The sequence below is a fragment of the Micromys minutus genome, assembly GCF_963924665.1.
Source record: "Micromys minutus genome assembly, chromosome: 1".
Lineage (NCBI taxonomy): Eukaryota > Metazoa > Chordata > Mammalia > Rodentia > Muridae > Micromys > Micromys minutus.
Window position 1 is genome coordinate 200,067,556 of NC_137969.1, and position 15,170 is coordinate 200,082,725.

Sequence of the window (15,170 nt, forward strand, 5' to 3'; positions counted from 1 at the left end):
AGCAGTAGCTTTTGAAGGTCCAGCTGCTGGAGATCGCCTCAACCCGTGTTCTGTGCTGTCTACTTGACCCAACCCTTCAGCCTCCCTGACAAAATAAGTCAGCCGGTGAAGGGACTCTAGGCAGCCGGAGCCCGGCAAGCAAGAAGGCCTTGTCTTTTCCCCAGTCCCTCTGCCTTGCTAAAATACCCTTAGGTTACATTCCTGACGCTAGCCACCAAGGTTATTTGGTCACTTCCTCCTCCTGGGGCTGACCACCACGGGGTCCAGCTATCAAAGTGTTCCAAGTCCAGCAGTGTACTGGCTGGTTTTGTGTCAACTTGACACAAGCTGGAGTTATTACAGAGAAAGGAGCCTCAGTTGGGGAAATGCCTTCATGACATCCAGATGTAAGGCATTTTCTCATTGTGGGTGGAGCCATCCCTGGGCTGGTAGACCTGGGTTCTATAATAAAGCAAGCTGAGCAAGCCAGGGGAAGCAAGCCAGTAAGTGACATCCCTCCATGGCCTCTGCTTCTGCTCCAGCTTCCTGACCTGCTTGAGCTCCAGTTCTGACTTCCTCTTTTGATGAACAGCGATATGGAAGTGTAAGCTGAATAAACCTCTTCCTCCCCAACTTGTTTCTTGGTCACGATGTTTGTGCAGGAATAGAAACCCTGACTAAGACAAGCAGTTAAAAGCCCCCCCCCCCCATTTGACTACCCCAATCAGCTCCTCCAATCAATCTGAAACACCTCATTTGAACACGGGCTTTCCCGTTTTACCTTATAAACTGCCATTTGCCAGTGGGTCGAGGCTGTTTCCTCTCTATCCAGAGGAGTCAGTCCTCTTGGGTGCCCCCCACCCTTTGTCTGTTCCCTTCTCCCACTCTGTGCTCCCTCCCCGCTCAGTATCCCTTCCCCTCTTGTCCTCTATCTCCTGTCTGCTTCTTATTCCCTGCCCTTTGTCCCTCTGGGACACGTGTCTTCTTTGTGCTGAGAATTTGGCTGTTGGGGTGTCTGGAGCCTAATACTGGTCCCTTCAGCGAGTCGTGGGGTGAGGGTGTCCCTCTTTACACTCACTGCCAAACTCTTCTGAACTCCTGCCCAACCCCACTCCTCTCCCAGGGCACTGAGGGCTCGGTTTCATGTCCTGGGCCTCCCCAACCAGGTAGGAAAATTCTGCCTCTGGGCTTGGAACACTGCATGCTTGGCAACTGCTATTGTCACCTCTCCCTAGACTCCCAGGACTGTAGGTAGGTAGACAAGTCTGCCTCAATGGGAGTGAGTCCAGTGTGTGGTATGGTTACAGGGGTCCAGCATGTCAGTCAAGAGAGCAAGCACAGTAACCAGCACAGGGAGGAGGAGAGGAAAGTTTGTGCTGAGAGGCTGGGTCTGGGTCTTGGCCTGCTGGGTGGAACGGGACCGGCAATCTTCAGGATCCTTTGGAGAAATGTAAACAAGGTAGGAGCCAATTCGAAGGGTGACCGGCCTAAGTCCTCATGATTTTCTGGGGTGGGTTAAAGGAGGATGGCAACCCACAGAGGTCAGTGCTTAGAACAATGTGTCCATCCTGATACTGTTGGGGTTGCTGCCTAAAGCGGCTAGTGATGGAGAAATTACTCAGCAGACTTTTCTCATAGGGAACTAAGCTTAATTTACTGGGGTTTACACCCCTGTGGCCTGCGATAAATTCTGAACTTTTTTAACTCGGGCCAGCGAGAAAGAAAATGAAAGGAAAAAGTTCACACACACACACACACACACACATACAGAGAGAGACAATGAGTGGATGAAAGAAAATGCAGATTCTAGTAACTTTATACATACTAATACATACAGACACATACATATTCACACATAGAATGAATAAAGCAAAGCTCCAGCAAGCATTTCACACACATACATATACACACATACACATATACACTCATTCCTGGTGGGTGAATGAAACAAATTTCCAACAAATAGACACCCAGAATTTCACACTTACACATACAAACATATACACACAATTAGTGGATTAAGCAAGCTCCAACACACACATGCACAAATACATGCATACATATGTACATATAGATTTGATGGATGGAACAAAGTTCTAGCGCATTTTTATACAAACTTTACACATACATACACAACTTTATTCTTTCTCCCATGTCTTAGATATCTCAGCAAAATCTTTCAAGCAGTAAAAAGTTACAATGTGATTACATTTTAGTTTTCTTCTAGTGAATGACTATGAAAAAACTGTGTTCCTCAACACCTTTGCAAGAAATAACATTACACAGTACAGGTAAAGAAAACAAAATATTCCCTAGAATCCATGAACATTCATAACTAAGCAACTTGTTATAGATTAACAAAGTGTAAGCAAGCAAGATCATTTTCTCAGCCAGTTTATCTTACTGGCAGACAGCAAGTTACAGTTACAAACAAAAGATTAATTATTTTATCTTTCTTTATATGTAATCTTATAAAAATCTTAAAAGAATAATCTTTAAGATTTATTTATTTATTTCATATATGTGGGTACACTTGTCGCTGTCCTCAGACACACCAGAAGAGGGCATCGGATCCCATTACTGATGGTTGTGAGCCTCCATTGGTTGCTGGGAATTGAACTCAGGACCTCTGGAAGAGCAGTCAGTGCTCTTAACCGCTGAGCCATCTCTCCAGCCCCCTCTGAGTTCTTTCAATCATTCATTAATCTTCTCCAGCAGCAGTGCCTGAAAGAGATAAAGCATGATTATTGTGAGTACCAGAAATACTGCCCAGTGACGCTCTGGAAGCCCCTCCTTGGAGTTTGCATAAGATCCTTAGGTTAAGAGGGAAGTGAGGGCAGCAAACAGAGAGCTCCATCACAGCCCGGCATCCTCAGAACATGGTAGCCAACAGAGTTGGAGTCCCCACTGTAGCTGTGCTAGCCAGTGGGCAGCTCTCCATAAGTTCTGAAGCCATTTGTCTTTTCTCCTGCATGGCTCTCAGCAGTTTCCAAATAGGAGAGGACTAAGAAAAAAGAAAAGTCCATCATCCAATACAACTTTAGACTGGGAGCAACTGGGATCACATTTGCTCCCATCAGAAAGACCAGACCCAGCTGACACAACCGCCAGCTCAGTGACCTGTTTACACCCCACTTTTCATCCTCACAGGGGATCCTCACAGGCAAGAGCTGTTCCTTTCATAAAAGCAGAAAGCTTTTCCTCTACGACACTCACTAGGTTGCCATGGTTACTCAGTGGCTCGGTTGACAGTTGTCTCACTGTTCACCGGCTGAGCCAGGGATGGATCCAGGGAAATATCATGCGTTTGCATTTTGGAAATAAGTGTTGTCTGCCTCTGTCCAGCTGCATCTAGATAATCCGGTCACTCTATGTGTGGTAAAGCATTGGGTGAACTTTGACTAGTTATTTCAAAAGAAATAAAAAAAGAGGGGTTGGAGCTCAGTGGTTAAGAGCACCGACTGCTCTTCCAGAGGTCCTGAGTTCAATTCCCAGCAACCACATGGTGGCTCACAACCATCTGTAATGCCCTCTTCTGGTGCGTCTGAAGATAGTGTGTCAATGTACTAACATATATAAAATAAATAAATATCTAAAAAAAAATAAGAAAAGGAAAGAAAGGGAGGAGAAGGGGAAGGGAGGAAAGAAAGGAAAGGAAGAAAGACCTGTTCTGTGCAAAGCATAATATTGGGTTCCAGGCTTGGTTATCAGGCTTGTGAAGCAAATGCTTTTTTTACCTTTTGAATCTTCCCTGCCCCCTACTTCCTATACCTCAGGTTTAAAGTGTCACGGTTTAGCTATGTTGTGGTGACTCATACCTCTACTGGCAGAAGTCATTAAGCCGGATGGAAAGTTTATCCTTGGAGTAGGATAATGCCAATCTGTCTGCCTCTGCCTTTCAGGTGCAGAGATTAAAGGTGTGCACCTCCACCTCTGGCCTGAGAAAGTTTTAATTTGTGGGGTGTGTGGTAGACAAGACATAATCTCTCTCTCTCTCTCTCTCTCTCTCTCTCTCTCTCTCTCTCTCTCTCTGGGAATTCTATCCCCGGCTCTCTTGGAACTCAGTTGATGAACCAGGGTGACCTCAAACTCAGAGACTGGTCTGCCTTTGCCTCCCAAGTGCTGGGATTAAAGGCATGTGCCATCATCACGAAGCAAGCTTTAATTTTTTAATTTTGTTTTGGATTCTGGAGAAATAGCTTGCTCACTGCTTACAAGTATTTGGTTCTCTTATAGATGGCCCAACTTTAGAGTTCCAAGCACATATGTCAGGCATTACACAACTGCCTATAACCACAGCTCCAGAGGATCTACCACCCTCCCTTGGCCTCTACACACACACACACACACACACACACACACACACACACACACACACACTGAGTTCCAGGAGAATTAAAAAAGCAAAAAGCATGTAGATATGACGTGTGGTATGCATGCATGTTTACATGTAGGAGCATGCAAGTGCATGTGTTTGCAGTGTGAACAAAAGTTACAGGTTGAGATAGGGTATCTTCCTTGATTTCTCTCTACTGTATTTACTAAGGTTCTTGCTGAACCTGGGAGCTGATTTAACTAGTCTATAGTCAGCTTGTCTTGGGAAATACTCTTTCTCTGCTTTTGGAACTGGAGTTACAGGCTGCCTTACTCATTGCTGGGAAGGAAAATCTGGTCCTCTGTAAGTGTTCTTAACCATTGAGCTATCCCTTCAGCCTCCTTGTGCTGGTAACCAAGCTTCAGTGAGGTGATATGTGTGACAGCTGTGTCCTGTCTAGAAGACAGCACTTCACAGCTCTCCTCTCACTGACAGTTCTAGAAGACTGGCCTCTTCCAAGTTCCCAGAATCTTGGGTGGGAGCAGAACCTGTAATTGAGCGCTGTTACTCAATCTTTGCATTTTGACCAGTTGTGGATCTCTGCAGTAACTACTACATTAATGTGCTGCAGAAAAACGCTTCTCTGACCAGACAGTTGAAAGCAACACACATCCTTGGGTGTAAATATATTTAGAAGGCAACTTGACAACATGATAATGTAACAAAACAATACTATTAGAGGGGAGACCCCTCACCTCCCATATTACATTAAATTTAATTCCTTACAGACAAGTCTAATGAAATTAATTGAGTCACAACACATGATGCCTATTTTAGGGTTTCTATTGCTTTGATAAAAGTCCAGGACCAAAGGCAACTAACTAACTAACTTGGAGAGGAAGGGTTCTACATTTCTGACGGAACCAAGGTAGAAACCCGCTGAAGCAGAAACCAAAGAAATGGCTGTGGAGGCAGGTTGCTTTCTTTACTGGTCCCTTATACCTTAGCACTCAGGACTGCCAGTCCACGATAAGTTTTCCCGCACCTGGTACTGATTAAGATGTCCAACTTCTTTATTTTTTTAAAAAAGGTTTATTTATTGCTGTCTTCAGACACACCAGAAGAAAGCGTCAGATCCTGTTAAGGATGGTTGTAAGCCACCATGTGGTCCTGAGACTTCTGGAGGAGCTGATCCACTTCTCCAGCCCAACTTCCTAACACGGATCTTTACAAACTAAACCTTTTATGCAGTTTGTGTTAATTTCACAAAGGTTTCCTAGTACTAAGCCTCTTGAATGGCCGGGGCTCAAGTCTCTCCTAAGCTACCAGTCTCTCTCTGCCCTCTCAAACCGCCATCCCACAAACATAGATCAGGTAATGCAGTTTGTTGAGCCAACTCGGCAGTTTGTAAAGGACTCAATTCGGCTGGTTAAACGATGTACCAAACCCGACAGAAAAGAATTCCAGAATTCCATGGGTACAGCGATAGGATTTGCTATCATGGGATTCATTGCTTCTGGTCTCCAGGATCCACATATCATCCCTCTCCCCAAACTTCGGACACGCGTGCGCGCGCACGCACACACACGCACACACACACACACACACACACACACACACACGACACACAGCTCTGACCAGTTAAGACACCAGTCAGTCCCCAGGGAGAGCGTCTGCCAGGAATTGAAAATCAAACCCCCTGTTCCAAGTTTTCTGCCTCCCCAACTGCTCTACTTGAAAATCAGGCGGAGAGGTCTTGGCAGTAGGCCTCCAGAACACAGTTCTCTCCCGTGGGTCTTCTCTGGGTAGGACGGGGGGGGGGGGAAGTCCTTCCTGTCTGGGGTGCTCAGTTTTAGTTATCCAAGTCAAGGTTAAATCCCAACAGACACCTCTTCCGCACCCCGAGTTACAAAGGAAAAAGATGGATGTGGGTGGGCACGCCCCTCTGTACAACATAAAGTACAGGGGCTCTCACCTCACCTCCCTTCACAAGTTTCTGTTTTGCTTTTGTTGTTTTTCAATTACGAGTCGTTGTGGGACAAGACTTTTCCTGGGGAGACGCAACAGACAGGTCTGCGAAGAACCCCAGGTAGGGGGGCCCCACAGCAGACAAAAGTATGGATACCACCAAAGTCCAGCTCCAGTTCGGTGGACAAGGAGTTTCATCGGAGTTGCCTACGGGAATACGGCGATCGGTGACTTCCAGAAACAGGGATGGCTCAAAGACAGCTGTGTAGAGAGACTCTTGGTTTCTCTGTGAAAGCATCTGAGAAAATGACCCGTCACTGAGAAAAGCTGTTGGCCCGTTGCTTAGGCGGGAAACAGGAGGTGGGACTGCTGCGTCAGGAAACGGCCCTGACCGCGGAAAGGACCACGGAGGAGCCGAATCCGATGCACTCGCATCAGGGGCTGGGTATTTAAGCTCGAGTTTGGGCCACGTCACCGTCTCTGACGGAGAGTAGGACGCGGCCGGAGCCCAGTTTCATTTCAGGCAAGCATTTCTAGAGGCAAGAAGGGGGTATCTCTCCTGGTACGAATCTGACTGGGGGCCATTACAGCCTTTGACATAATTGGCTGCTGCTGGGAGCCAAACCCTGAACTCAACTTCTGCTCTCTTCCTCAGGTAGGAGGTCCTGGGTGACTTTTGACGTCCGCTCAGCCGGGCTGCAGAAGTGTGTGTGTCCTAATCTCCTGCTCGCCGTGTAGGTAGGCCTGTGCTGCAAACATGCTCCGCCAGATCCTCGGGCAAGCCAAGAAGCACCCCCAGCTTGATTCCTCTCTTCGTGTTTATCGGAGCAGGGGGAATTGGAGCAGCACTGGGTTGTTGGCCTTGTTCAATCCAGGCTCAGCTGGGTCAGGAAGAATAACCCAGAGCCCTGGGACAAACTGGGTCCCAGTGAACAATGTAAGTTCTACTCAGTGAATGTGGACTGCAGCAAGCTGAAGAAAGAAGGCCCAGACTTCTAAACTGTGAAGTTCCCTGTAAAGCTGTTATAATGAAGGTCTTTAGAAGCCATCTGCACATTTTTCCACTAAGGCAGGAAATACTCTGCATGAAATCATGTTGACTTTTTTTTTTTTTTGGAGTTTATTACACTGATGAATAAATCTCTGAAACTTGAAAAAAAAAAGTGAGGTGTCAGGCGCAGCCTTGTAACCTGGAGGTGCAGATTTGTTGGGGGCTAACCTGGAAACTAGTGCTAGACGCAGGTCTTATTGGGGGCCTAACCTGGAAACTGGTGCTACGTACCCGCCCGTTAGTTAAATGCATTCAACCTTAGGTCAGGTTCTCTAACATGGAGAGTGAACCCATAAGCTTTGGCCTCAGGAGTTCCGGCAGGAGAGAGGATCCTGGGATACAGCTGATCGACCGACCGGAATGCGGATGGAGGAAGGTCACGTGATCCCGAGGAACGTCACGAGCCCGGTGGCAGGATTTAGAAGGAAATGAATGGATCATTGAGTTTTACAAGCTCGTGGGAACGACCCAAAGCTTTTGGGGTAGGCATTTATCCACAGACAATCCGATCTCAGAGTTGTTATTCTGCTCTTATGAGCTGCACCTCCAGAGCCCTCCCGGGCCTGGGAAACAGCTCAGAAGAGAAAGCTGGGAACCCGGAGCGCACCGCACAGCCTGCGGCCCGCTGTGGAGCAGCTGGGAGAGCATCTCCAGGCGCTCAGTTCAGTTAGTCGATCTACACCTCTGCGGTCTGCTCTCAGAGATCCTTTGCAGCTCGCTTCTCCGAGGGTGACAACTCAGCAGCCTTTACTGTTTACTCCTGGCAAGGTGTGGTGGGGGTGGGGGCTAGTGGGGCTGGTCAGTTTCAGGGACTTCCCGAAGCTCTTCTGAGTTCCGTTGCCTCCAGCTTAAGAAGTTCTTCTCCACGGTGTGGAGAGGAGTCCGAGAGAAGGGTATCGGATACTCTGGAAGTGGGAGTTGCGGGCTGTGGTGAGATGCCCAAAGTGGATGCTGATGATCTCACTCTGGTCCTCCTCAAGAGTGGCATAGGCTCTTGGGCAGGTGGCCTCTCTCTGGGGTCCCTCCCCCACCCCCTAAATAGACGAATCCCTTACCGGACAGCAGCAGTAGCTTTTGAAGGTCCAGCTGCTGGAGATCGCCTCAACCCGTGTTCTGTGCTGTGCTCCACTTGACCCAACCCTTCAGCCTCCCTGGCATAATAATTCAGCCGGTGAAGGGACTCTAGGCAGCCGGAGCCCGGCAAGCAAGAAGGCCTTGTCTTTTCCCCAGTCCCTCTGCCTTGCTAAAATACCCTTAGGTTACATTCCTGACGCTAGCCACCAAGGTTATTTGGTCACTTCCTCCTCCTGGGGCTGACCACCACAGGGTCCAGCTATCAAAGTGTTCCAAGTCCAGCAGTGTACTGGCTGGTTTTGTGTCAACTTGACACAAGCTGGAGTTATTACAGAGAAAGGAGCCTCAGTTGGGGAAATGCCTTCATGACATCCAGATGTAAGGCATTTTCTCATTGTGGGTGGAGCCATCCCTGGGCTGGTAGACCTGGGTTCTATAATAAAGCAAGCTGAGCAAGCCAGGGGAAGCAAGCCAGTAAGTGACATCCCTCCATGGCCTCTGCTTCTGCTCCAGCTTCCTGACCTGCTTGAGCTCCAGTTCTGACTTCCTCTTTTGATGAACAGCGATATGGAAGTGTAAGCTGAATAAACCTCTTCCTCCCCAACTTGTTTCTTGGTCATGATGTTTGTGCAGGAATAGAAACCCTGACTAAGACAAGCAGTTAAAAGCCCCCCCCCCCCCATTTGACTACCCCAATCAGCTCCTCCAATCAATCTGAAACACCTCATTTGAACTCGGGCTTTCCCGTTTTACCTTATAAACTGCCATTTGCCAGTGGGTCGAGGCTGTTTCCTCTCTATCCAGAGGAGTCAGTCCTCTTTGGTGCCCCCCACCCTCTGTCTGTCCCCTTCTCCCACTCTGTGCTCCCTCCCGCTCAGTATCCCTTCCCCTCTTGTCCTCTATCTCCTGTCTGCCTCTTATTCCCTGCGCTTTGTCCCTCTGGGACACGTGTCTCCTTTGTGCTGAGAATTTGGCTGTTGGGGTGTCTGGAGCCAAATACTGGTCCCTTCAGCGAGTCGTGGGGTGAGGGTGTTCCTCTTTACACTCACTGCCAAACTCTTCTGAACTCCTGCCCAACCCCACTGCTCTCCCAGGGCACTGAGGGCTTGGTTTCATGTCCTGGGCCTCCCCAACCAGGAAGGTAAACTCTGCCTCTGGGCTTGGAACACTGCATGCTTGGCAACTGCTATTGTCACCTCTCCCTAGACTCCCAGGACCGTAGGTAGACAAGTCTGCCTCAATGGGAGTGAGTCCAGTGGGTGGTATGGTCACAGGGGTCCAGCAGAGTCAATGACCTGCTCCACAGGCACAAAGCTTACTTGGCATGCCCCGGACATCGACATCGCAATGAACGTGTGCATGCTGGTCTTTGCTTTGGGTTTCATAAACTAAACCTAATCCTGTGGGACATTATTCAGCAGGAGTGTCCAGCTCAGAGGCTGACTTCTGACTTTCTCCTCCCATCCCAGGGGGTCTTGGGATCAAACCCAGGTTTTCAGGCTTGACAGCAGGTAACTTTATCCTCTGAGCAACCCTGCTTACTGCTCCAAACCCTTTTTGGGTGGGGTGGGAAGGTGCAACATCTATGTAGCCCCTGGCTGGCCTGGAAGTTTCTATGGAGACAAGGCTGGGGTCAGACTCCTGAGGCACTCCTGCTGTACTGCCATACCCGCCCTACCCTTGTCTTCAGAGATCACTTCCGGGTCTTGCCTAGCCGGGTGTTGGTGAGAGAGCCCTGCATACTGTGTGCTCACTCTAGGCCATTCGGCCTCCACAAGGCCCCCAAGCTAGTATATGCAGCTGCTACTACCCCAACCCCAGGAGGCATGCTCAAGTCAGCTTGGGGAGGGGGTAAACTCACTTGCCCCTTGGCTGACAGCTGAAGTTAGATCCCCACAATCCATGGGCTGGAAGGAGAGATTTGAGTCCCAGAAGCCCTACTCAGACCTTCACCTAGGTCTCTACCCTTACACACTACATACACTCATCTAGAAATAGAACTTAGGGGTTGGAGAGGTGTTTCTGTGACTGAGCACACTGGCTGCTCTTTCCTAGGACCCAGGGTGCATGTCCCAGCATCTACCACATTGAAGCTCCAGTTCTGGGGGAATCCCATGTTCTCTTCTACCCCACCTCCTCCTTTCTGGCCTTCTCTGGCACTGCATAGATGGGGCCCACAGATGAGTAGGTGAAAGCACTCCTATATATGAAATAAAAATAAATAAAAATCTAATAAAAAATTTCGGAATAGCCACTTCTTTCCCTCTAAAAGAGACCACCTTGAATGAAACAAAATAGCCCGAGGGTTAGAGAACCGTCCTAAGCTTAGTCCTTCTACCTCCCGGCGTTTACACAGCACCTTCACATTTCTGAAGCCCGGCACCAGCATTTATTAATCCTCACAACATCCCTGTGAGGTAGGTCAACACGTCCTTTATAGCAGAGAATGGAGCCAGAAGTCAAGAGGATCTTGCCCATACCGGATTGAGGCTTCAAGAGCAGCTGGTGAGGGCCCTTGGTCCCGCATTCACTCACTGGTGGACACCGCGTGGGTGTATTCCTGTGAAGGTCACATACAGGAAGGAACGAAGGAAGAAAAAATGATGTATAGGAAAACCAACATTGGAACGGCATGGGGAAGCATGTCAGTGAAGAGAGCAAGCACAGTAACCAGCACAGGGAGGAGAGGAAAGTGTGCACTGAGAGGCTGGGTCTGCAGGGTGGACCGGGACCCGGCAATCTTCAGGATGGTTTGGAGAAATGTGACCGGCCGAAATCCCTGTGGTTTCCAGACTGGGGACACGTGGATCATGTCTGGGCCAGTCAAAGACCAGGGGTGGCTGACACAGAACCATGGACTCAGGAACCTGTCAACACCCCACCCCCATCCCTGGGCACACTCCTCTTCCTGACATCCTTCCCTGTACACCAGCCATTCTACAGCCGTAGTCATCGAGTGGCTCGGCTGACAAATGTCTCATGGCTATCTGAGATAGGTACAGGCTCCAGGGAATTGGAGGCAGGGATCCACTGAACTACGGTGCTCCTGCATTTTGAAACAGTGCACCCAGAAGACGGGTCACTCTATGTGAGGTAAAGCATTCAGTGAACCTGGTTTGGCCATTTCAAAAAAGGAAAAAAAAAAAAAAAAGACCTGCACTGTAAAGCATAATACCGGAGTAGATTTATTATAGCTACCCCGAATTCCAGAGCGATACAAGGAGACAGAGTAAGAACGCCACTGGTGTTCCTGGGCGTTTTACAATATTGGTTTAGTCCACAAGTTTAAGGCAAACATACTAACGCATCTGCTTTTCTTCAGAGATCATACTTATAAAGCTTACATAAAGTCTGACCCAAAACATCTATGTTCATTAATTCAAAGTAAGTCTCATTAAGATGCTTTACACAGATACATGAAAGAACCAAGGGAACAGGATGCTTAAACGCAATTCCAAAAGGCAACCTTTATCTTGTGTGAACAATGTACTCTGAGAATGTTAAAACTGGACAAGGATTCTTAGGTAAAGGAGGCCTGCAGCCATAGAACTGCCACATACAAAACAAACAGTTAAGACACGCTACTGAAAGAGGGTGAAACTTTGGGCGTCTTGGAAGGTGGAGTGAGAGGTGGCAGGCCGCTGCCCTGTGGCCGGTGAGTCCTGCCGCTCCACGGTCTCTCAGAAGAGCTGATGCACCGTGCCCGCTGTTTCTGTTGTTCCCAGTGAACTTAGATGCCGGAGGTCATCAGGCAAACAAACCAGATTTGAAGGCAGCCCTTTGCAACAGAAGGTGGAGCGGAGCCTATGTGTCTCCATTTAACACCGCAAGGCAGTTCTGCAGGAGCTGGAGGTTACCCTAGTAAGGAGGAAACAACCAATCACCAATTTTTAAAATCCTGACAGCTTGAAAGAGTGGTCTGTAAATATTTTTTATTGTTATTTGATGTGTATGGGTGTTTTGCCTGCATGTATGCCAGGCAAGTAAGCAAGAAACCACAAAAGAAAAAAACTGCTCCTGGTCTCGTGCTCCCTGCTTGCCCCTCCTCTCCCCATTTCCTCTCACCCTCTCTCCACACGCTCATGGCCGGCCTCTTCTCTCTCTCTCCTTCTACCACCCTCTTAACTCCCCTCTCCATGCCCTGAATAAACTCTATTCTGTACTAAAAAAAAAGTCTTTTAATGTCACAATTCTAGAAGCATCTCTATAACAGTTTAAAGACACAAAGTGCCAACTTGTTCAGTAAATAAGTTTCTACCTAGATGAGAATGAATGGTTTAGATTGTTTTACTTAAAAAAATACTTATTTTTATTTTATGTGTGTGAGTGCTTTGCCTGTGTGACTGGTACCCCTTTTAGTCTGAAGAGGAGATCAGATCCTCAGGAACTGGAATTACTACCACTTTAAGTCGCCAGGTGGATGTTGGAACTGAAGAACCTGGGTCCTCTGCAGAAAGAGCAATGCTCTCAGCAGCCAAACCATCTCTCTGCACCTTTGACATATTTTTGGCAAAGGTAAAATAAGACTTTTGAGTCCAAGGTTAACTAGTAAATTTGATTTCTGATTGTGTAATAGGCCACTAAACTAGTAGTAAAAAAAAAAAAAAAAAAAAAAAAAAAAACCAAAAACAAAACCAACCCAATAACATTGCACACAAAAGCATTCTACAGAATTCACACACAGGTTTGTAGAACATTGCTTCAAAGCTTAGGAGACAGGAGTGGGATCTGGTGAGACAAACCTTTAATCCCAGCATTTGGGATGTAAAGGTAGGCAGATAGATCTATGTGAGTCCTAGTATAGCCAAGAGAGAGATCCTGTTTTAACTCCCCCACAACCAGTGTGCTGGTTTGAGTAAAGATGCCCCTCACAGACTCATAATTGAGTACTTAGGGAATGTCATTAGGAACTGTGGCCTTGTTAGAGGAACTGTGTCACAGGGGCAGGTGGGGGTGGGGTGGGCTTTGGGGTTTCAAATGCCCAAGCCAGACCCAGAATCTCTTTGCTGGTGGATCAGGATGTGAAAGTCTCAGATTATTCTAGCTACTGCCTGCATGCTTCCATGATCCCTACCACGACAAGAATAGTCCACTCTATGAAACTGTACGCCAGTCCCCATTTAGATACTTTCTTTTATAACATGTTCTTTGAGCAGGATGGTAGTGATGTCTTTAATCCCAGCCCTCGGGAGGCAGATGCAGGTGGATCTCTGTGAGTTTCAGGCCAGCCTAGTCTACACAGAAAAATCCTGTTTCAAAAACAAACAAAAAAAGAGTTGCCTTGGTTTTGGTATCTCTTCACAGAATTAGAACAGTGACTAAGGAGCCTGAGGCAGGAGACTGTCAGTTTGAGACCATGCTAGACTACATAACAAAACCCCAACGTTTTAAAACCTGAGGTGCAGAGAATGGGAGGCAGGACAGATGAAACAGGTAAAGGCATTTGCTTCACAAGCCTGATGACCTGAGTCGAGTCCCTGGAACTGAAATAAAAAGCTGAGTGTAGGGCTGGAGAGATGGCTCAGTGGTTAAGAGCACTGACTGCTCTTCCAGCGGTCCTGAGTCCAAATCTCAGCAACCACATGGGATCTGCAATGGGATCTGATGCCCCTTTCTGGTGTATCTGAAGATAGCTACAGTGTACTCATAAATAAAATAAAAAGAGTATTTAAAAAAAAAAAAGCTGAGTGTAGTGGAACATCTGTAATCCCACATGGTTGTTAGCTAGAGTCTCTATTTGCTGTGAAGAAACACCATGACCATGTAACTCTTATAGAGGACAACATTTATATTGGGGCTGGTGTAAGCTTCAGAGGTTCAGTCCATTATCATCATGGTGGGAACGAACATGGCAGCTTGGGGGCAGACAGTGCTGGGGAAGTAACTGCCTCTGAATCAGTAGGAAGAGAAAAAGAGAGACAGAAAGACAGAAGAGATAGACAAACAGATTATAGCACATTCTGGTAATCCCAGAAGTTAGGACAGAAGTATTGCTATGAGTTTAAACCAAGCCTGAATTATAGAATGAGTTTTGGAAGTTTTTAGTCTCAAATTAAGAAAAAAATGAGAGAGAGAGAATCAATTTGAAGATGGGGTATAGCTCAGTGGTAGGATACTTGCCTAGCATATGCAAAGTCCTGGATTTGATCGGCATCACAGAAAAGAAAAATGAAAATCACATTCGAAAGCCAGCATAATAGTAGATTCAAACAAGAACCATCCATGGGTTAAAAAAAAAAATCTTAGATTTATTTTATGTATGAGTTTCTGCATGTACACACTGTGTGTGCCTGGCACCCACAGAGGGCCTCAAATTCCCTACAACTGGAGTGACAAACCACATGTGGCTGCTGGAAATGAAATCCAGTTCCTCTGAAAAGAGCAACAAACAAACCAAGTGCTTTTAGCCTGTTGAGCTATTTTTCCAACATACATTGATGGGTTTTAAAAATAAGTATCTAACCATCAGACTGAACACAAGGACCCCAATGAAGGAGCTAGAGAAAGGACTGAAGGAGCTGAAAGGGTTGCAACCCCATTGGAAGAACAAAATTATCAATTAACCAAACCCACCCCAGCTCCCAGGGACTAAACACCAACCAATGAGTTTGTATGGAGAGACCCATGGCCCCATGCACATGCAGCAGAGGACAGCATTCTCTGGCATCAATGGGAGGAGAGGCCTTTGGTCTATCGAAGGCTCGTTTTCCCAGTGTAGGGGAACACCAAGGTGCTGAGGTGAGAAAGGGTGGATGGGAGAGGGAGCACCTTTATGGAGATAAT

General features: G+C 47.3%; 1 protein-coding gene and 1 pseudogene across 2 annotated transcripts in view; one reads left to right on the forward strand and one right to left on the reverse strand.

Annotated features, from left to right (window-relative positions):
- Positions 1-7,019: 7,019 nt before the first annotated feature.
- On the forward strand, positions 7,020-7,311 carry LOC308423029 (cytochrome c oxidase subunit NDUFA4-like; annotated as a pseudogene). Its single transcript has one exon. The product of its transcript is annotated as a cytochrome c oxidase subunit NDUFA4-like (transcript).
- A 3,589-nt stretch (positions 7,312-10,900) lies between these two features.
- Positions 10,901-15,170, reverse strand: part of LOC308413275 (sorting nexin-6-like) — a 28,985-nt gene continuing 24,715 nt past the window's right edge. Inside the window, exon 11 of the mRNA XM_080908196.1 lies at positions 10,901-12,245. Coding sequence (XP_080764322.1) covers positions 12,192-12,245 — 54 coding nt within the window. The 3' untranslated portion in view covers positions 10,901-12,191. The remainder of the gene's footprint in view (positions 12,246-15,170) is intronic.